Source organism: Schistocerca serialis, chromosome 8 (genome assembly GCF_023864345.2).
Source record: "Schistocerca serialis cubense isolate TAMUIC-IGC-003099 chromosome 8, iqSchSeri2.2, whole genome shotgun sequence".
NCBI classification, from domain to species: domain Eukaryota; kingdom Metazoa; phylum Arthropoda; class Insecta; order Orthoptera; family Acrididae; genus Schistocerca; species Schistocerca serialis.
Window position 1 is genome coordinate 559,828,490 of NC_064645.1, and position 24,426 is coordinate 559,852,915.

A 24,426-nucleotide genomic window follows, 5' to 3' on the forward strand; every position below is an offset into this window, starting at 1 on the left:
CTGAAGAGAGAAACAAACAGTTTTTCTTCAATGGTTTGAATGATGATGTCCTTCAGAACAGAAGTGTCAAATTTTGTGGCAGCTGCAAATCTCTTGGAGGCAACACCAATTTTGATGACTCGATAGCCTTCCTCACTCCATGGTCTTTAGAACCACCAAGCTCAGCTTTTGGGATTGTAAATAATGTTAAGCTACTTGACACACACTGAGCACTAACACACACCTCATCTTTAAAGATCCTAACTAATGGATCCCGCTGCTCCAGTCTCAGCAGACACTTTCCTAAAGATAGCCATCTTGTGCAGACACATTTTAATGTCTTCTAGTTTCCTTGTCATGAAGCTCTTGGAACTTCTTAAGGAGTCCCTTCCCCTCGCAGCTTTCTTCTAAATAATAGAAGACGTTGACTAAAAGTGCATCTGTCTTAACAGGCAAACTGCTTGCACCTTTCTCAGCAGCCAAGTTAATCAAATGACATGAGCAACTGAGCACAAAGACATATAGCTGTGCTTCCCTTAAAACAGCAGCAACCCCATTTCTCATTCCAATCATGACTGCAGCATTGTCTGAACAGAATGCTACACAATTTTCAATTGTCATTCTGTAATACTCCAACTGTGAAATTAACAAACTCCCAATATTATGTCCCGTTGAATCACACACCAAGGCCGGGATATACAGCACCGAAGTAACTATCTTTTCCTGCTTTTCCTCAAAATTTCTTAGCATCACTGTCATTGCACCCACCTGTAGCTAAAGTTAATAGTTCACATTGCATGCAACTAGTGAGTTTATTTCTTGAATCTATAGCCATTTCTATGAAAATATGTGAACTCTTTGTACAACGTCAACCACATTTCTGGACCAGAGAACATTTTCTTAAAAAGGGCACCAGCATGATCAGCAGCAGCTAACAGAATATTATGTTCATTTAAAAATGAAGTGAACAAACATTCTGCTCTTATTACATCAAGATCAGCTCTGCTCCTATTACATCAATGTCAGCTCAAGAAGTGGTAAGAAATGAAACAATTTTCCTACCGCTATCCTTCATTTTGGTATCAGAGATGTGTTTAATGGATTTAATATGATTTATTAATTCAGTTCTTCCTCCATGAGAAATGTTTATATCACACGAACACACGGAACAGAATGCAAATGTTTTACTTTTCCACGACCACATAATACACCCAAATTCAGCAGAATATGCATCCCTGAAAGACTGATGATGTTTCTTAGTTGAACTCATCAAGAAAACACAAAATCACACAAGAATTCATGACACAATGGCACAAATACCAGAACCATAGCAAACACCGAATAAAAGCAAGCACGAATAAAGCTTTCCCACCAACATGCAGTTCAAGTCTAAAGAGCAATCAGCGATAATCTGTGAGATGTGATTACTGACAGAACATTCAATGACTTTCACTGGCAGTGTTTCAAATACACAGAGTTAACAACAAAAGCGCAGCGATATTCTGTGAGAAGGGATTATCGATAATATTATCAGTCAACTTTCAGTCGAATTTCAAACACTCGCTATTATTGGTCAAAACTTAAATGCAATATAAATGCAGAGGGTGGAAACAAGCCCACGAGCTGAAAATGTGGAAAAAAATGATGTTCACTCAGAAAACCGGACAACTAATCCAAAATCTGGAAATCTTTCGGGAAAACCAGAAAACTTGACAGGTATGCTATTACGTTTATTGTTTGATCATTTAAAACTTACGTTGGCTGAAAAAAGACCATGATGGCACACAAAAATGTGCTCTTTCACCAGAATAATGCACTATTCTACATATCAGTGATAACTTTGACAGAAGTGCATGACTTGGGCTCTGAACTGGTTGCTCATCCACCCTATTCACCAGACTTAGCCCAAACTCTAGCTTGCTGGGAAGAAATTTTCATCAAGTGACGAAGTGTTAGTTTCAGTCACCAAGTATTTTGCGCAGTCTGACAGAACTTATCTTCCCGTGGGACAAAAAAAGCTGCACGATCACTCAACCAAGAGTACACCACTCAAAGGAGACTATGTCAAGAAGTATGGTGAGTTATTTACAAAACGAACATTTTCTTCTTGCTTATTTATCAGACTTGTCAAACCACCCTGGCATGAGATCTTAATTTCTCTTCACAAGGAATTCCCCAATGTTAAACAGTGCATGGAAGTCAGTAAACTGCCTATCTTAAAAAATTTCAACAGAAATGTGTGATGTACGGGATGTTGCGTAGTGCTGTCTATTATGACTACATCATTTGTGCCTACGATGCCAAACACTTCAGTAGATACTATTTAGTCACATGGTTATTACTAGTAGACACAAGTTCTGGCTGCTATTTACCATCAGGAGGTCAAGTGTGTAGTACTGCCAATAATAACAAAAAAAAAAGTGAGAGAGACACAGTAATTTGCTACTTTGCTTTCAGAACTAATAGTTCCTTTGTTGATGAGAAGAGTGGGACAGGTTGGAAAAGGTTAAAATGGGAGGGCAGGTCGCTTAAGCCCCAGCAGTGAGGGAAAGAGTAGATGCTGCTGGGTGCCTCTCACCCTAGCACCCCAGTGACCTACCCTCTCCTTTCAGTGTCGTCCAACCGGTCACACTGTCCTCCCCAATGAAGGAACTATTGGTTCTGAAAATAACATGCTGTGTCTCTTTCATTTTTGTGTGTCTGTTAGCAGTACTAATTATTCCACCTCCAGAAGGTAACTAGCCAGTTATTCTGTCTCATAATTTACTGATTTTCTCGACTGTTTACGACTGATCTTTCGTACCGAGATCCATAAACTCCAATCACACCCAAATAACGTTCTTTAGCCCCTTCCCTGATTGGGCTGCCACAGCTAACAGTTGACATATACAACATACCACAATGGTACATTCATCTGGGAACTATGTACCGGAACTGACTCTCTTGTGCAGCAGTAAGCTTCGTGATGAGATTATAAATCTGTTTATGTGTACTGGGCTCTCAAATACATAAACTTTGCAACTGCACTATTCTGGTCACTGAAGATGACTGATGCGAGAGACAGTCGAAAAGTCAATTTGGTAAAAGAAAGGATGTCATGTCAGGCCACATCAAACCCATCAGAAAAGTGATGACCAAAACAAAGTAAGTTTCAGTACAACATAGCCTAATGCCCAGAGATATTTTACTCAAGCTTGCACTGGTCACGGAAGCTTTCACACTTGTTTCCACAACAGATCATTAGACACCACAAGTGAACACTTCCTTCTTCTTCATTCTGAGAAATATGCAGCTACAGTTTGAAACTGCTTTCTCTGACAAGCAACAACTGCCAAGCAAACTTACAATCAAGTGTAGCTTTAGGAAAGATTTGCTGTTCAAAAACAGTGTATTTCAAAAACATAAGTGAATTAATTGTTCAGTTTATTTACAGAGCTCGACCAATAGTCCCTTATTGCTACTTACGCCGGTGACGGAGTGCCCGTGCGAGGGGGAACAGCAGGTGCTGCAGCTGGCGAGGCAGTCACAGCTGGGACCGGCACCGGAGATGCCGCAGAAACAGAAACTGGTGCAGTGTGAGTGGCTGCTGTTGCGGGAGGGAGTGCAGCTGCCGCCGGCAGCGCCACGGCTGCTACGGCTGGCAAGACGGCCGGTGCAACAGATGACACCGTGCTCATTGCCGTGCTGCTGTTGGCTTGCATTGTCACCCCACCTAAGTAAATGTTCAGTACATCAAAAACTATTACTGCCCAGTTCTGCCTATAGTGCAACAGTTTAACAAATAATTATTCTTCCTTATCATCATCCACAACAGAATATGATTGGTGTTATGCAATACACTACATCTACATCTGCATCTACACTTTGTAAGCTACAGTGAGGTGCATGGCAGAGGGTACGTTGCATAGTACCGGTTAATAGGGTTTCTTGCTGTTCCACTCATGTATGGAGTGCAGGAAGAACAAGAGGGCGGTATGAACAATTGCTTGAATGCCTCTGTGCCTACAGTAATTATTCTAACCTTATTCTCTCACAATCCCTATGTGAGCAATATGTAGGAGATTATATCACTTGAGTAACCCTTTAGAGCCAGTTGTTGAAACTCTTGTTAGTAGGCTTTCCCGGGATAGTTTACGACTGTCAGTTCAGTTCATTCAGATCTCTGTGACACTCTCCCATGGATTAAAAAATAACCTGTGACCATTCGTGCTGCCCTTGTTTGTATACGTTCAATATCCCCCGTCAGTCCTATCTGGTACAAGTCGCACACACCTGAGCAATATTCTAGAACCAGTTGCCCGAGTGATTTGTAAGCAATCTCTTTTGTAGATTGATTGTCACTTCCCCAGTTGTTGTTTTTGTTTTCAGTCCTGAGACTGGTTTGATGCAGCTCTCCATGCAACTCTATCCTGTGCAAGCAGCTTCACCTCCCAGTATGTACTGCAGCCTACATCCTTCTGAATCTGCTTAGTGTATTCATCTCTTGGTCTCCCTCTACGAATTTTACCCTCCGTGCTGCCCTCCAATACTAAATTGGTGATCCCTTGATGCATCAGAACATGTCCTACCAACCGAGCACTACTTCTAGTCAAGTTGTGCCACAAACTCCTCTTCTCCCCAATTCTATTCAATAACTCCTCATTAGTTAAGTGAGCTACCCATCTAATCTTCAGCATTCTTCGGTAACACCACATTTCGAAAGCTTCTATTCTCTTCTTGTCCGAACTATGTCGTCCATGTTTCACTTCCATACATAGCTTCACTCCATACAAATACTCTCAGAAACAACTTCCTGACACCTAAATCTATACTCAATGTTAACAAATTTCTCTTCTTCAGAAACGCTTCCCCAGTATCCTACCAATAAACCGAAATCTACCATATGCTTTACCCACAACTGAACCTATATGATCATTTAATTTCGTATGCCTACATCGTGCTACAGCCAGGTATTTGTATGAATTGGACGATTCTGAGACTTATTGATATTGTAGTCATAGGATACTATGTTTTTGTGGTTTTGAGAAGTGCAAAATTTTATATTTCTGAACATTTAGAGCAAGTTACCAATCTCTGCACCACTTTTAAATTTTATCAAGATCTGTCTAAATATCTACACAGTTTCTTTCAAATAGTACTTCATTATTAGATAACTGCGTCACCAGCAAAAAGCCTGATTTTACTATCAATATCATCTGCTAGGTCATTAATTTACACCACAAACAGCAAGTCATCAATCCAGTCACAAATTTCCAAATTTCACTTGATACTCCATATGATTGTACTTTTCACAATACGTGTAGGTGTGATACTGAGTCAAATGCTGTTCAGAAATCAAGAAATATACTGTCTACCTGACTGCCTTGATCCCAAGCTTTCAGTATGTCATGCAAGAAAAGTGCAAGTTGGGTTTCACATGATCCATGTTTTTGAAATATATGCTGGTTGGCACTGAGGAGGTCATTCTGTTCGAGATACCTCATTATGCTTCAGAATACGTTCTATGATTCAACAACAAATCAATGTCAAGGATATTGGACAGTAGTTTTGTGATGCAAGAACTGGGCACAGTTTTTTGTTCGAGATATCTATGGTAAGATTATAGTTAGAATATGGGCTAATTCTGCTGAAAATTCAGTATAGAATCTGGAGTTTGTTCAATTTTAATGGTTTTGGCTATTACTCAACACCACAGACACTAATACTTTACTCATTCACCTTTTCAGTGGTATGAGGATTAACCCTTTTAGTGCCAAATACGATCTGATCGTGATCCAGATTTTCGGCGAAAAATGCCAGTAACGATCTGATCGTGATGCCTTTCTCATTTGATAGGAAATACTAACAACTTTGCCTTCAAGCGCGGAAAAAATGAATGAGAAAGGCATCACGATCAGATCGTTACTGGCATTTTTCGCCGAAAATCTGGATCACGATCAGATCGTATTTGGCACTAAAAGGGTTAAGTTGGGACAATTCTCCTGGGTTGTCCTTTGTAAAGGAACATTAGAAAACAGAGTTAAGCATTTCAGTTTTTGCTTTGCTACTCTAAATTTCAGTTCCTGTCTCATTCACTAAGAACTGGACACTAACTTTGGTGCCACCAACAGCCTTTTCAAATGACCATAATTTCTTTGAGTTCTGTGAAAAGTCATTTGACAATATTCAGCTACAATAGCAACTGAAAGCTCTCGACAGCCAAATGCATTTCATATCTCCATCTATAGCCATACACTTTGTTTTACACTTATTATGCAGTAATCTGTGTTTCTTTACAGTGACTGTCTGTCATGGAGGTTTCCTTCCATTATGAACTGTTCTACTGGGTACATATCTACCCAGTGCATGGTCAACTATTCTTGTAAACTTGAGCCAGAGTTCCCCTACACATTCCTGCCCTGTGAGAAAGTTTCAAGTTCCTCACTGAGATATTTTTATCTAGTTTACTGGCCATAAACATCTTTCTGTTGTACTTTGTACTCTGATAATCATTAGTGCCACAACCGCATCATGGTTACAGATACCTATTTGAATGTGGACATCTTCAAAGATGTCAGGTCAATTTGTTGTGGTTAGATCCAAAATATTTCCATCATGAGTGGCGTTTCTAACTATCTGTGCTAGGTAGTTTTCAGAGAAGGCATTTAGTAAAGATTAATAGGATATATTGTCATGTCTACCACTAACAAAACTGTAATTTTCGCAATTAACTTTTGGATGATTAAAATCTCCATCGATGATTAAAGTATGACTGGGGAAGTCCTGTACAAGTGAACTGAGGTTTTATGTGACTTTTTGGTTACATCCAGGGACGAGTCGAGTGGGCCATACAAGGATCCAATTATCATTTTATGCCCACCCCTGATACCGATTCTTGTCAAAACAAGCTCACATGCAGCATCAATTTCTACCTTGGTGAATTTGAGTTTTTTGTGCAACAAATACACCACCTTCATTTCCCATTTGCCTATCCTTTCGATACGCACTTACATTTCCCTCCAAATCTCATTGCTACCAATTTCAGGTTTCGATCAGTTTTCTGTATCTAGTATTATGTGAGATTCACTGCTTTTCAGTAACACTTCAAACTCTGGCATTTTGTTGAGAATACTGCGGCAGTTTACCATTAGGATTTTAATACTCACAGCTGCGGGATGCATTTCTTTCGATCTTGCACTGACACTTCAGGATTTCCTACAGTGTATTATGCAGACAGTATATTGTGACAGCCAGCCAGAACCATAAAAATATGAGCACTTAACACTGCCCAAATGGAAAGGAGCAGAAAGGAAAAACAAGCCCCACCTCCTTGCAGGCTGCCATCCTACATTCGTGTTTTGTGCTTCCGCGAAAGCAGAACTGACGTAATGGCCATAGGGATCACGGATTCCTTCTGTTGTCACAAGAGTCACATTTGAATTCCTTTATGCACCAGGATTAGTCTCTTACTCATTTCAAAATAAGAAAAACAAGCAATCCATAAAACAAACCAAACTGGAGTACACGAAGCATTTGGCAAAGGCTACAGTGCAATTTTTGCTGCGCTGGTAATGGTAGTTCAGGCTCGAACTCTACCGGTATCTTACACAACCACACTTCAAAGCAATCCCCATCTAAAACTGCCATGAGATAGTGTCTGTATAACAACAAATATCAACCGTTTGGTTTGATTTTGTTTCTTACTATCATACGGTATATCGTATAGTTATGAGACTGAGGCATTTAATGAGTCATTCATGGTGTTTCGTTATATTACTATACACCACACTAGTTTGTGTTTATATGTCAGGACAAAGAAAATTTACCATATATATCAATAACAACAATTTTACTTATTTATACCCATTGTACATGAATTATTCTAGTTTCCAACAACATTTGAATTTTTAAATAGTATTTTATGCTTCATTCTACAATTTTAGTGTAGGTCTTTGATGTCATAAAATACAGAGCAGTTCCAAATAGTATGAAGCAGTAATGTAACAGCTTACATGCATCCTGTGCGATACACCTTTTCAAAGAATATTTCCAAAAATGTTGAGGTTCCTGACACACACACACACACACACACACACACACACACACACACACAACACAACACAACACAACAAACTGTCAATAAATCAAGGCTTCTGAACAGAAATTTACATGTTTGCCTATTCTTTGCTCCTTCCACAATTCTCATAATAATTTTTTCCCTCTCTCTGAAAAAAGAATGTTATCAGTAGATTTGTTTTCTCAGAGATAATTCTATTTGACAACTAATATTTAATACGCATTGTATCAAGTCTTTTTAATACCATTCTAATGTAAACAAGAATGTTTAACTTTGTTGTCACAACATCCACATGATTTGCCTGTGCCAAATTTTGTTCATACGAGCACCATGAAATGTAGTTTAACCCCGAAGAATGCAATAGACGTGGATATGTCTTGGGCTGTCACTCAAGACGCCGTGCACAATTGCAGAGTAATTGATGGCTGTATGCTGTAAGAGATTATTTATGCAGAGCTGCAATTTGAATTTAGCTACAAGAAGTGTATCAACAATCATTTGTGTGTGTAAAGCTCCCTTATGTTTCTGTGAGGCACATAAATTTTAAGATTCTATTGATCGAGAATGCTCACTGCAAACTATTTATCAGCAATGCAACATGATGTATATCTCTATTGAGCATCAAAATAATTATCTTATCATTTAACATTAACTGCAATAGGAAAAGTCTGAGAATCTTTATACAGTGTACTTGAAATCTATACTTGATAATGTGTATCTACAACAATAAGAGACTGGCTATTAATACATGTGACAGACCTCAAACACTTTTCTAAAAGGAAGCTTCTTTCTATAATTTATTTCACATTTAGGATCATGAGCTATCAATGTAGTGAAGATAAATGCATTATTGCCAAAACTGTAAAAGAAATGTTTCACTATATTGAAAAATATGTAAAAATTGCAGGCTTCTGGACAAGAATTACTTTTATTCCAGATGAATTGTGGCAAGATATAACAGTCAAAATAAAACACACATAGCCTTGAAATATTGCAGAGGGGAAACTGCAATTACTTTCTAGTGCAATTAACTGATATTGTGTTATTGTAGCCTTCTACTTACCCAAATCATGTGACAGTGCTTTCTAAGAAAAAAATGATACAAATTTTAAAAAGTTAATAAAATCACAGATATCACAAAAGTGCTTATACAACTGCATCTCAGTCCAAACCTGAGGGTGTTACTTTTTAGCATAATCACAGTCTGTTGTCTTTGTGAACACCTAACAATTACGAATGTGAAGACAACTGGAGACCAGAAGCATAGAAAATGGAGTGTTGGTGCAAGCATTGACACATTGTAAGAAGTATTAGGAGACGTAGACCTGAAATGTAGACAGAAGAATAAGGCAATGCTCACTAGACTAAGACCATCTACACCTGAATTGTACAGATTATTTTATTCTTACTGTAAATGATTTATTCCAAAAGCTAGGAAGTTTTATTTCTCTTTTTCGTGCGGCTGTTGATGACTCAAAACATCTGCTACCTGGTGAGCAGTCTGCTCGCTTCCTAATTACGATTCCTTGTGTGTGTGTGTGTGTGTGTGTGTGTGTGTGTGTGTGTGTACTTAGATGTCCAGAGGTTTTTGGACAGCAGGAGAGGAGTCTCTAGACACAACTGACGACAGGTGCCTGCTGCTTCATGCACAGAATGTCACACAGTTGATTGAGTCACTGCTACTCATGTCTGGAAGGCTCTCCAATGCAGGTCATTGAGCAATAATGTGAAGGATTCTAGAGTGATGAATATGTCATTGTCCTGCCACTACATAAGGAAGTTATCGTACCAGAAGGTCATCAGCATTGAGAATTTCAACATGATAAAAGACATCTGTTTCAACTGGTGTGGAGTATGCTGTACAACACAATATACAATGGATTTCATAGTCCAAATGCACATGTAGGTACAGAGCACCTTCAGCCTATTTCTCTTGTTGCTTAACAAGATCTCAAGACCTGGACACTGCCCATACAAATCACAAGAATCCATAGGAAAAACCTCTTATAAGTTACTTCTTGCTGATTACTAACCGCTTACACCGACACTGTTGAAGGTAGCAGAGAATATGCTGTTAGAAGAATGGACAGCTCCAACAGCATTTGTGGCAAATGCTGCTGCTGTGGATGCCACAGGGGCAGGCGCTGGCAGTGGGCGGGCTGCTGTGGTAGAGCTGGTCGTAGTCGTCGTAGATTGCTGTAAAAGTGATAACAGTTAAGGTTAGTATTCGGTTGTACGACTCATTATTTCACTGATCATTTCCAGTGCAATACCACCTAACATTTAGCACAAAAATATTAATTTTCCACTAAGATAGTGCTGTATCATTTTAAAAATGCACATTTACATTATTTTATTCAAAAAATCCAAATTCTCTCTCTCTCTCTCTCTCTCTCTCTCTCTCTCTCTCTCTCTCTCTCCCCCCCCCCCTCTCTCTCTCTCTCTCTCTCTCTCTCTCTCTCTCTCTCTCTTCCCCCCCCCCTCCCCCCTCTACGAAGAATATACCTGAATCTTAACAGTAACATAATGTGTTGTGTGGGACTTCCCATACAATGGTAAGGAGAGGTGGGCTAAGAACGATGCAGCAACCGTCATCGTAGAAAAGCTGTACAATAGCAAAAATGCTTAGCAAACAAGCCAACAAAGGAAACAGAAGATTTACTTTTTGTATTTTTTTAGGTGTACAAAGAGCCTTTACAAATAATGCAAGAGGAGAGTCCAGATCAGCACCCTGACAAACATTAAAAGAAATGAATGTGGACAAATTTAGTAAAATGGAAGCATATACCCAAAGAAAGTGGGTAAAGATGAAAAATGCTGCATAAGAAAATAAAATGTAAGGAAAACGAGAAAGGAGCACTAAAGATGCCACAGGAAATTGTCACTGGTTGGCCACTTACGTAAAATATGGGCGAGCCGGTCACCCTGTGAACAAATTAAGAACCTCTCCCTAAAATCTTAGTAAAACCATTCGACAAGTCACAGAACTTTAAAACTTTAACCACATTCATTTGAGTATTGCCTAAAAGAGATGACAGATCTGCTGGCAAGTCAGCCATGGCCCGCTTGGTCAGAAAATAAAACACAATCTAATAAAACGTGGCACACAGTGACCTGGACACTCCAAGTACCACACATTGGAGGGTCCTCTCACCGGAGCAGGAAGCCATGCATCACAGGACTGTGGCCTATACGAAGCAAAGTGAGGAGAACCTCGTCCCGTCTATGTGGCTGGAAGGAAGTACACCACAGACACATTGTGGCCTTGACTAAACGAAGCTTATTGTCAGTCATTTCCAGCCACTCATCCTCTCACCGACCCATGACTCGTGAGCTCCACCTCCTTCCCCAGTTGTTTTAGTTGGAGGAGGGCAACCTGGATGGTCTGGACTATTTTATCTACTGGATACAAATGTTGCAATGAGTGAAGGGCACTTAGTGAATCACAACAGACAAGAAATTTAGGACGGAAAGAGCAACTCATCTGCTACAGTGCCCGCAAGATCGCAGACAATTCTACATCAAAGACAGTAAATGCTTGAGGCAGTTGGACTTCGAGGACACGATCTGGAAAAACAACAGAGCAACCAACGGAATCCCTGTTTTGACCCATCCGTAGAAACAGCTACATAGTCGTGGCGCTCAGATAAAATGGCAGAAAATGTTGCATTAAAAATGGAAGCAGGAGTGCAATCTCTTTTGTACCACACCAAATCTAAATCACTCTGGGCCTCTTCAGTAACCAGGGTGGCAGGAACTAAAACCCTGGATTTGGGGACATACGGGCTCCACACTGAGGGACTCCAGCACACGTTAAAATGGACCCCAAACGGCATCATGGCTCGTGGACGGTTGGAAAAAAGGCACTCCAGAGGCAGAAGAGCAACAATATGGTGTGCAGGTGAAGTCAGAGCTGTGAGGAACTTACAAGCATGGCTCACCAGGAGCAGCTGACACCGGATGGTAAGTGGCAGTTCTTCCACCTCAGCACAGAGGCTTGCTATGAAACTGGTCAAATAATCACCCGTGGCCAGTTGAATCCTCGCATGATGGACAGCGTCAAGTATCCACAAATAAGAGGGCCTTGCTGACCCACACACCATGCACCCATAGTCCAGTCTCGAACGCCCAAAAGCTCGATAAAACTGGAGGATATGTGCCCTGTCCACTCCCCAAGACCTGTAGCTGAGGCACTTAAGGATGTTCAGTGCTTTCAGGGTTCTAGCTTGCAAGTAGGTATGGCAACCAGTCAAACCTGAGGCCCAGAAATTGCACTGTCTCTCTAAAATGTAGGATAGTGTCCCCCAATACGCAAGGCAGGCAAATTAAAAGGACGACGAGAATGACTGAAATGCACACACACACACACACACACACACACACACACACACACACACACACACACACACGCTCACTCACTCACTCACTCACTCACTCTCACCGGTAGAAATCTGAAAACCAGTCTTTGCAGCCCACTCCTCTAACCGCCGCACTGTAAGTTGCAACTGACGGCTCACCGTTGCAACACTGGAAGAGGAACAGCAAACAGCAAAGTCGCCCACAAATAAGGAGCACTGTACTGGACTCCTTACCATAGATGTTATACTTTTGATGGCTATGGCAAAGAGGGTAACACTTAAGACACTGCCCTGGGGGACACCATTCTCCTGCTGAAACTGATCAGACAGTTCACACTGTCAACTCAGGTCCGAAAAACCGCTGAGACAGAAAAGACCGAATGAAAGTGGGGAGGTGGCCATGAAAGCCCCAATGATGCAGTTGTGCCAGAATACAGTATGCCTTACTGATATCAAAGAATATGCCGATACAGCGATGATGACGGAGGAAAGCCTGCTGAATAGCTGCTTCTAGGAGGGTTATGTTGTCTACTGTGGACCGAAATCTTCAGAATCTACACTGAGAGCGGCTAAGGAGTTGCCTGGTCTCTAAAAGCCAGTCCAGACAACAGTTAAGCATCCGTTCCAGGGTCTTTCCTACACAGCTCATCAAGGCGATACTCTGATAACTACTGGGACGTGTGCAGTCCTCTCCTGGTTTGAGGAGAGGGATTAGAACTGCCTCCCTCCAAGAGTTGGGGAAGACACCTGTCTGCCATATTAGATTTAAACATTCAAGGAGGATTTCCTTCGATACCACTGGTAGATGTCGAAGCATGCAGTACCAGATGTGGTTGGGACTGGGTGTGGTTTCAGAAGTCTCAGTCAGTGCTGATTCGAGCTCCCACATGGATAAAGGGCAGTTGTAGGCCTCAGAAATGTTCAACATGAAGTCCAACTTTTCCCACTCAAAGGCCGCACGGTAGTGACGAAATGCTGGATCCTGGCTTTCATTGGCAGTAGTTAGTGCAAAATGCTCGGTCAGCGTCTGAGCAATGTTTCTACGTGTTGTTTGGAGGTACCCCTCGTTCAACACTGCAACTATCGGTAAACGGCTGTGTTTACTGGAAATCCTCCAGACGGCTTCCCATACTTTTGTGGAACAAGTGTAATGGTTGATGGAATCTACGAACTCCTGCCATGAGACACGGTGAGCCTTGGCTCTCACAATTCGAAAGGTTGAGAGATTGTCTGCTGTCAGGCGGCATTTAAACCGTCTAAGAGCTGCACGCCCGTTCTGGATGGCTAAATGGCACTCTTCTGTCCACCAAGAGACAGGTCGCCTCTGAAGAGGGCCAAAAGACATTGGTATGGACAGATCGGCAGCGTGATGGATCACATGTGTGATGTGATCCACCCATTCCTGGACGCTGTCACGATGTTCAAACACAGCCAACTGGCCGAACAGCATCCAGTTGGCCCTGCCAATCATCCACGTTTGGGGTTTCTGTTCCAGCAACACACCATGGTGGGTGTTGGACTCACAACTACGCGGCATCGGCGGAGCATCATGTAGCAGAGAAGCTCCAATCGCGTGTGGCCTGTGTATCAGCTGCCAACTGTCTTGTATTGCAGCAGCAGAGGGCAATCGTGGTAGGGAGCCAATGGAGGCCTGGCTTACTGGGCGTGCTCCACTGGGTCTGCCGAATCCCACATGACCGCTATCAACGTCTGATGGAACTTTGCAATTCCATAACCAACTTTATGCCTGTGGAGTGGTACTGATACGTGATACCACAACATGTTACAAGAATGAACTGCCCTGACTGTATGACTCTGGCTAAATGAAAGCGTCTTTTTTAATAGCATTCACATACCACCAAGACTTAACATCACTCACAGACGACATGCATTTGGTGGTATTTCAATAAGTGTTCAAGGAGTTTAGCTGACTGGAATGTGGCGGACGTTACACAGTGAACATCTGTTTTCCATCGTATGTACAAACTCAGTTTGCCACTTCCAATATCTGACAGTGCAGCTTTGTTAATCAACCACATGGCTATACCAGCCAAAGAATAAGTATGCATCAAATGGAATTTTCATCTCTTTAGACCAAAGGCTCAATAACAAGTAAATTTATTAATTATTCATGGTAGTTGAGCTCCGTGGCTGTGGACTGCATTACTTGAAGGAAAACAACAATAAATAACTGGATGATGTATTTCTTCAAGAAATAAATTTGATATGTCACAATGGCAGGAATGAAGTAGTTATTTTTCCGTGCAAGCCATGAAGAACACACCACATAAAAATCATAAAGCACAGAAATCATAACGATGAAACAAATGGATCCAGCCTATGCCATAGTTCCGAAAGTAGTTGTGTAGGATACTTGCGATGGGATTTGCTTCTCTGGTAACTACTACAGGGTCTGACGAAAGAATACTTATGTTGCTGACTCTTGGAATCACAGAATGACAAAAAGATGAACTGGATATGGCAAAAAAGCAACAAACTGGTCCTTACTGAAGGAAGTCTGATGATATTTGGACTTGCTGTGCCACTACAACAAATAGGCTAAGAGAAAGAAAAGCACAGGTGTAGAAGAAAATCACATTCTTTCCTTTCCTATTTCACCTTCTTCGTAGGGTTATTCTCTTTTTCACAGTATAACACATCTGGCGTATTTGACAAAAGCTAATTCACTAAATTTTGTCCAGTGGTATTCAAAGTGAAACTACTTAGTAAGGGTGACACATTTCTTTTTGCTTAACGTCTGTTTACTTTCGAGAACTTTAATACCTGGCAAAATAGGAGGTAGCAGGTTGTTGCTAATTTCTTTCTTGTTTGTCTGTCTGTCCAGAAATAATGTTCACTTGCGTAACACTTAAAAACTCCCACAACTCTGAGCCTGAATAAAAAAATAAATAGTTTTGTATTACAGGAAAACTGAATCAAGAAAAATAATAAATTGTGGCCAGCACTTCCATCTCATAACAAGCATATAAGCAATTTCACACACTGAAACCCTATTTAATATATGACTTATTTTAGAGTGTTTTCTAACCTCCTCACAGTACTTTTTGTAGAAACAAGTGGTAGAGCAACTGAGCAAAGTAAACTAAATTCTGTAAGACTGATTACACAAAATGCATAGAATTTGGTTTTTGCAATTATTAAGAGAACAATTTTCGTTTCACAGTTGCCTAAACTAGTAATAAGAAAATGTATCACTGCATTCGTTCTACCTATAAATTTGTTTATCACTATAACTGAATTTCAAAAATTACTGTACTGTGACCTTTCTCTTAAGGAAACTAACAGTACAGTACCTGTACATTATGCCTGCCCACCTAGCCACGTGGTCTAATGTGCTGCTTCCCAAGCGGGAAGGCATGCTGGTCCCTGGCACGAATCCACCTTGCAGATCAGTGCTGAGGTCTGTGGATGGTTTTTAAGGGGGTTTTCCCTTACTCTGCCTCAGTTACACTATGTCAGTGATTGCTGCGCAAACACTGTCTCCAAGTATGCGTACACTGTGATTACTCACACAAACATTTGGGGTTACACTCGTCTGGTATGAGACGTTCCCGGGGGCAGGGGTCCACTGGTGGCCAAACCGCACAATAATCCTGGGTTCAGTGTGGCGCGGGTGGACTGCTATGGCCTGTTGTGGGGTTGTGAACCAGTGAGGGTTACAGCGGGACAAAGCCTCTCTGTCTTTCTAGGTCCCCGGTTTAAATACACAATACCTGTACATTAAGAATTCCTATCGGCAATACCAGGAACTGTCACCCTAAAGTAAGTACTTTCCAGGCACTGTGTTTCGTGTGTTGAGTTGTGGTCTTCAATCCACAGACTGGTTTGGTGCAGCTCTCAGTCCTACTCTATCCTTTGCAAGCTTCTTCATCTCCAAGTAACTACTGCAACCTATGTCTTTCTGAATCTGCTTATCGTATTCATCTCTTAGTCTCCCTCTACGATTTTTTCTCTACACTTCCCTCCAGTATTAAACTGGTGATCCCTTGATGCCTCAGAATGTGTCCTACCAACCGATCCCTTCTTCTAGTCAAGTTGTACCACAAACTGCTGTTCGCCCCAATTCTATTCAGTACCACCTCATTAGTTATGTAATCTACCCATTTAATCTTCAGCACTCTTCTGTAGCGCCACATTTCGAAAGCTTCTATTCTCTTCTTGGCTAAACCATTTATCATCCATGTTTCACTTCCATACATGGGTACAATCCATACAAACACTTTCAGAATAGACTTCCTGACAAATCTATACTCGGTGTTAGCAAATTTCTTTTCTTCAGAAACACTTTTCTTCCCATTGCCAGTCCACATTTTATGTCCTGTCTACTTCGACCATTATCAGTGATTTTCCTCCTCAAACAGCAAAACTCATTTACTACTTTAAGTGTGTCATTTCCTAATCTAATACCCTCAGCATCACGTGATGTAATTCGACTACATTCCATTATCCTCGTTTTGCTTTTGTTGATGTTCATCTTATGTCCTCCTTTCAAGACACTGTTCAGTTCCTCTTCCAGGTACTTTGCTGTCTCTCACAGAATTACAATGTCATCGGCAAACGCTCTCAAGCTTTTATTTCTTCTCCGTGGATTTTAATTCCTACTTCGTACTTTTATTTATTTATTTATTTATTTTGTCCAATATACAGAAAGAATAACATCAGTGATAGGCTACAATCCTCTCTCACTTCCTTCCCAACCACTGCTTCCCTTTCATGCCCTCTCGTCTCTTATAACTGCCATCTGGTTTCTGTGCAAATTGTAAATAGCCTTTATATCCCTGTATTTTACCCCTGCCACCTTCAGAATTTGAGAGAGAGTAATCCAGTCAATATTGTCAAACACTTCCTCTAAGTCTACAAATGCTACAAATGTTGGTTTGCCTTTCCTAAACCTATCTTCTAAGTCAAGTCGGAGGGTCACTATTGCCTTGCGTGTTCCAACATTTCTACAGAATCCAATCCGATCTTCTCCAAGATATGCTTTTACCAGTTTTTCCATTCATCTGTAAAGAATTTGTGTCAGTATCTTGAAACCCCCCCCATGAACCATGGACCTTGCCGTTGGTGGGGAGGCTTGCATGCCTCAGCGATACAGATAGCCGTACCGTAGATGCAACCACAACGGAGGGATATCTGTTGAGAGGCCAGACAAACATGTGGTTCCTGAAGAGGGGGGGCAGCAGCCTTTTCAGTAGTTGCAAGGACAACAGTCTGGATGATTGACTGATCTGGCCTTGTAACAATAACCAAAACGGCCTTGCTGTGCTGGTACTGCGAACGGCTGAAAGCAATGGGAAACTACAGCCGTAATTTTTTCCGAGGGCATGCAGCTTTACTGTATGATTAAATGATGGCGTCCTCTTGGGTAAAATATTCCGGAGGTAAAATAGTCCCCCATTCGGATCTCCGGGTGGGGACTACTCAGGAGGATGTCGTTATCAGGATCGGAGCGTGGAATGTCAGATCCCTCAATCGAGCAGGTAGGTTAGAAAATTTAAAAAGGGAAATGGATAGGTTGAAGTTAGGTATAGTGGGAATTAGTGAAGTTCGGTGGCAGGAGGAACAAGACTTTTGGTCAGGTGAATGCAGGGTTATAAACACAAAATCAAATAGGGGTAATGCAGGAGTAGGTTTAATAATGAATAGGAAAATAGGAATGCGGGTAAGCTACTACAAACAGCATAGTGAACGCATTATTGTGGCCAAGATAGATACGAAGCCCACACCTACTACAGTAGTACAAGTTTATATGCCAACTAGCTCTGCAGATGACGAAGAAATTGAAGAAATGTATGATGAAATAAAAGAAATTATTCAGATAGTGAAGGGAGACGAAAATTTAATAGTCATGGGTGACTGGAATTCGAGTGTAGGAAAAGGGAGAGAAGGAAACATAGTCGGTGAATATGGATTGGGGCTAAGAAATGAAAGAGGAAGCCGCCTGGTAGAATTTTGCACAGAGCACAACATAATCATAGCTAACACTTGGTTCAAGAATCATGAAAGAAGGTTGTATACATGGAAGAGGCCTGGAGATACTGGAATGTTTCAGATAGATTATATAATGGTGCGACAGAGATTTAGGAATCAGGTTTTAATTTCCAGGGTCAGATGTGGACTCTGACCACAATCTCATGGTTATGAACTGTAGGTAAAAACTGAAGAAATTGCAAATAGGTGGGAATTTAAGGAGATGGGACCTGGAAAACTGAAAGAACCAGAGGTTGTACAGAGTTTCAGGGAGAGCATAAGGGAGCAATTGACAGGTATGGTGGAAAGAAATACAGTAGAAGAAGAATGGGTAGCTTTGAGGGATGGAGTAGTGAAGGCAGCAGATGATCAAGTAGGTAAAAAGACGAGGGCTAGTAGAAATCCTTGGGTAACAGAAGAAATATTGAATTTAATTGATGAAAGGAGAAAATATAAAAATGCAGTAAATGAAGCGGGCAAAAAGGAATACAAACGTCTCAAAAATGAGATCGACAGGAAGTGCAAAACGGCTAAGCAGGGATGGCTAGAGGACAAATGTAAGGATGTAGAGGCTTATCTCACTAGGGGTAAGATAGATACTGCCTACAGGAAAATTAAAGAGACCTTTGGAGAAACAAGAACCACTTGCACGAATATCAAGAGCTTTGATGGAAAGCCAGTTCTAAGCAAAGAAGGGAAAGCAGAAAGGTGGAAGGAGTATATAGAGGGTCTATGCAAGGGCGATGTGCTTGAGTACAATATTATGGACATGGAAGAGGATGTAGATGAAGATGAAATGGGAGATACGATACCGCGTGAAGAGTTTGACAGAGCACTGAAAGACCTGAGTCGAAACAAGGCCCCCGGAGTAGACAACATTCCATTGGAACTACTGACGGCCTTGGGAGAGCCAGTCCTGACAAAACTCTACCATCTGGTGAGCAAGATGTATGAAACAGGCAAAATACCCTCAGACTTCAGGAAGAATATAATAATTCCAATCCCAAAGAAAGCAGGTGTTGACAGATGTGAAAATTACCGAACTATCAGTTTAATAAGTCACAGCTGCAAAATACTAACACGAATTCTTTACAGACGAATGGAAAAACTAGTAGAAGCCAACCTCGGGGAAGATCAGTTTGGATTCCGTAGAAACACTGGAACACGTGTGGCAATACTGACCTTACGACTTATCTTAAAAGAAAGATTAAGGAAAGGCAAACCTACGTTTCTACCATTTGTAGACTTAGAGAAAGCTTTTGACAATGTTGACTAGAATACTCTCTTTCAAATTCTAAAGGTGGCAGGGGTAAAATACAGGGAGCGAAAGGCTATTTACAATTTGTACAGAAACCAGATGGCAGTTGTAAGTGTCAAGGGGCATGAAATGGAAGCAGTGGTTGGGAAAGGAGTGAGACAGGGTTGTAGCCTCTCCCCGATGTTATTCAATCTGTATATTGAGCAAGCAGTAAAGGAAACAAAAGAAAAATTCGGAGTAGGTATTAAAATCCATGGAGAAGAAATAAAAACTTTGAGGTTCGCCGATGACATTGTAATTCTGTCAGAGACAGCAAAGGACTTGGAAGAGCAGTTGAATGGAATGGACAGTGTCTTGAAAGGAGGATATAAGATGAACATCAACGAAAGCAAAACGAGAATAATGGAATGTAGTCGAATTAAGTCGGGTGATGCTGAGGGAATTAGATTAGGAAATGAGACACTTAAAGTAGTAAAGGAGTTTTGCTATTTGGGGAGAAAAATAACTGATGATGGTCAAAGTAGAGAGGATATAAAATGTAGACTGGCAATGGCAAGGAAAGCGTTTCTGAAGAAGAGAAATTTGTTAACATCGAGTATAGATTTAAGTGTCAGGAAGTCATTTCTGAAAGTATTTGTATGGAGTGTAGTCATGTATGGAAGTGAAACATGGACGATAAATAGTTTGGACAAGAAGAGAATAGAAGCATTCGAAATGTGGTGCTACAGAAGAATGCTGAAGATTAGATGGGTAGATCACGTAACTAATGAGGAAGTATTGAACAGGATTAGGGAGAAGAGAAGTTTGTGGCACAACTTGACCAGAAGACGGGATTGGTTGGTAGGACATGTTCTGAGGCATCAAGGGATCACCAATTTAGTATTGGAGGGCAGCGTGGAGGGTAAAAATCGTAGATGGAGACCAAGAGATGAAGACACTAAGCAGATTCAGAAGGATGTAGATTGCTGTAGGTACTGGGAGATGAAGAAGCTTGCACAGGATAGAGTAACATGGAGAACTGCATCAAACCAGTCTCAGGACTGAAGACCACAACAACAACATCTTGAAATCGTGACTTTCTAAACTAATAGTCAGGTAATTTTCACACTTGTCACCACGTGCTTTCTTTGGGATTGGAATTATTATATTCTTCTTGAAATCTGAGGGTATTTTGCCTGTCTCATACACCCTGCTCACCAGATGGAAAAGTTCTGTCATGGCTGGCTCTCCAGAGGCTATCAGTAGTTCTAATGGAATGTTGTCTACTCCCAGGGTCTTGTTTCGACTTAGGTCTTTCAGTGCTCCGTCAAATTCTTTACTTAGTATCATGTCTCCCACTTCATCTACATCCTCTTCGATTTCCATAATATTGCCCTCCAGTACATCACCCCTGTATAGACCCTATGTCTACTCCTTCCACTTTTCTGCTTTCCGTTCTTTGCTTAGGATGGGTTTCCCATCTGAGCTCTTGACATCCATACAGATGGTTCTCTTTTCTCCAAAGGTCTCTTTAATTTTCCTGTAGGCTGTATCTATCTTACCCCTATTGATACATGCCTCTACATACTTACATTTGTCCTCTAGCCATACCTGTTAGCCAATTTACACTTCCTGTTGATCTCATTTTTGAGACGTTTGTATTCCTTTTCGCCTGCTTCATTTACTGCATTTTTGTATTTTCTCCTTTCATCAATTAAATTCAATCTCTCTTCTGTTACCCAAGGATTTCTACTACCCCCCATCTTTTTACTTACTTGATCCTCTGCTGCCTTCACTATTTCATCTCTCAAAGCTAACCACTATTCTTCTATTGCGTTTCTTTCTCTTGTTCTTGTCAATTGTTCCCTAATGCTCTCTCAAACTCTCTACAACCTCTGGTTCTTTCAGTTTATCCAGGTCCCATCTCCTGAAATTCCTACCTTTTTGTGGTTTCTTCAGTTTTAATTTACAGTTCATAACCAGTAAGTTGTAGTCAAGAGTCTACATCATCCCCTGGAAATGTCTTACAATTAAAAACCAGGTTCCTAAATCTCTGTCTTACCATTATATAATCTATCAGAAACCTTCCAGAGTCTCCAGGCCTCTTCCATGTACATAACGTTCTTAAACCAAATGTTAACTATAACTAAGTTATGCTCTGCACAAAATTCTAACAGGCAACTTCCCCTTTCATTCCTTACTTCTAGTTCATATTAACCTACTACTTTTCGTTCTCCCCCTTTCCCTACAATCGCATTCCCGTCCCCTATGACTACTAAATTTTCGTCCCCCTTAACTATCTGAATAACTTCTTTTATTGCACCACACATTTTGTTGTGTACATAGTTCCGCGTAGTCAGCGCGTACACAACTCTCCCAGTAGAGCGCGCCCCGCTAAGCACAACAGCGCAGGCGCAGTGCTCGTCCGTCTCCGCACTACGAGATGGCGCTGTCTTAGAGACGGACCAAATTCTGCTTCCGCCGATCTGCGTATTAATATGTAACGCAACCAATGAATTTGCTGCTAACGTAGAACCTTTTCTCCTCGTGCATCACACTCGTGCAGTGATACCTGAACGCGCAAGGTATTATAACGAGTGTACAGACCTCCGATTAGTCAGTCTGCATTAGTCTGTAGTCAAGTTCCAGTCTGCGCCTAACAAGATTATCATATTCCTGTACATAGCCATGAAGAGAAATGTATAGACAATTTGTCAAGTATCAGAGATATGTGAGAATAAGATTAACGTACCAAGACCAAAGGAACGTCAGATTGTCAATAGTAAATAGCATCCAGAACCAAGTTAAGTTATTTTTATGCTTGTAATTATTTTAATAAATGTATGTGAAAATTAATCAAGTTCTGTTTAAAGTTGGTCACCGTCAATCTGCTACTCTAAGCGTGCAAGTGGAATTTCTATCGTCTGACCTAACGGCAGAAGATAAACACGCCACAATAAGACCACGAGACACATTGCTGACACTCGCCTACTTCGTTAGAGCGGCAAGTCAAATAATCTGATGGTGTGTGTACTGAAGGTTTTACAGTACGCACACCACACATTTCTTCGATCTCTTCATTATCTGCAGAGCTAGTTGTCATATGAACTTGCACTACTGTGGTAGGACGTGCTTCGTGTCTATCTTGGCTTCAGCAATGCGTTCACTCTACTTCTTTTTTTCCATTATTAAACACAATCCTGCATTACTATTATTTGATTTTATATTTATTAACCTGTATTCATTTGACCAAAAGGCTTGTTCCTCCTGCCACCGTATTTCACTAATTCTCACTACATCTAACTTTAACCTATCCATTTCCCTTTTTAAATTTTCTAAACTATCTGCCCAATTGATGGATCTGACATTCCATGCTCTGATCCATGGTACGCCAGCTTTGTTTCTCCTGATAATGACGTCCTCATGAGTAGTCCCTGCCCAGAGATCTGAATGGGGGACTATTTTACCTGTGGAATATTTTATCCAAGAGCATGCCCTCATCATTTAACCATACAGTAAAGCTGCATGCCTGCAGGAAAAATTACGACTGGAGCTTCCCCTTGCTTTCAGCCATTCGCAGAATCAGCATAGCAAGGCTGTTTTGGTTGATGCTACAAGGCTAGATCAATCTACCATCCAAACTGTTTCCCACTATTCAGGAACCACATGTTTGTCTGGCCTCTCAACAGATACCTCTCCTTTTAACTTATTTCCATTATTACAGTCTCCTTATAAACTGTTGCCTGTAACCTACTTATTACCAACAATTTGCAATTAGTAGTTTTCTGAGATTCAAATCTTAGTCATTTGCCCACTTACATTCAACTGTTTCTCTTCAATCCATGTCCTTGCTTAACCAGAATTTGCAGAGATTTTCCCCTTTCGATTTGTATCAGGGCATCATATCTTATTCTTCCTTCCACACCCCATGCTCCATTTTGCCCAACTAATGTGTCTAAAATCTATTTTATTTTATTATAAATGTCCACAATACATGGCTTTCAACCTATAGTTTCCTCTCTCACATCACATGTCATCCCTACCACCCCATGTTCTTAGATTAGTACACAGCAAGAATATTTCTCTCTTCTTTGGTAAATAATGACATGTTCTTAGGTTAGTACCAAGTGAGTAGATTTTTCTCTTCTTTGGAAAATAATGCTTTTCTTCCTGTATTACAAAGACAGTTTTCAATACCTAAAATGTTACACTCTTTCTACACATCTTGAGAATTTTCTAAGGTTTTAGTGCAATTTTCATCATTAAATGTCATTGACAATTAATAGTGAGATACGTCAATCATCCCCTTATTTAAAGAGGATAGTATTCTGCTCCCATCAGCATTACTGTAATTGCCTAAACTTAATTTTTTATCGGATATAACACGCAACATAACTGCGGCAGCAATGAAAGGCGTTTTAGTGGTCTACGATGAAAGGAAAACGTGAAGGAATCTAAAGAAGGCAGTGTGCACTACAATGAACCTAATGCCAGTAGAACTTGTAACAACAACAACGCTGTACTATTGTACATATAATAATTTTTTCTTCTGATTTTCGATAAATTAATGTAATCGATGTTCTGATTTCATTTCTTTTTTGTTTCATGCCATTATGTTAAAGAAACTGTAAACAATTTTCGATGTGAATATTAATGTTTATGTCAAATTTCAAGCAATATTATAACAGAATTGAAATGTAAGAAACGTTGAAACTATTGTAAGATGTTAAAATTGTAATTGTGCGTCTGGTCCATACATAGGCAATGTATTAGGATATGTAGAATGCAAAACCTCGGGTGAATAC

General features: G+C 40.7%; 1 protein-coding gene across 2 annotated transcripts in view; it reads right to left on the reverse strand.

The window, feature by feature from the left end:
* LOC126416082 (protein numb) overlaps nucleotides 1-24,426 on the reverse strand; it is a 234,531-nt gene that overhangs the window by 18,106 nt on the left and 191,999 nt on the right. For both annotated transcript variants that reach the window (XM_050083570.1, XM_050083569.1), the window contains 2 exons: nucleotides 10,069-10,231; nucleotides 3,445-3,691 (listed from right to left, as the gene is read on the reverse strand). In XM_050083570.1, coding sequence (XP_049939527.1) covers nucleotides 3,445-3,691; nucleotides 10,069-10,231 — 410 coding nt within the window. The remainder of the gene's footprint in view (nucleotides 1-3,444; nucleotides 3,692-10,068; nucleotides 10,232-24,426) is intronic.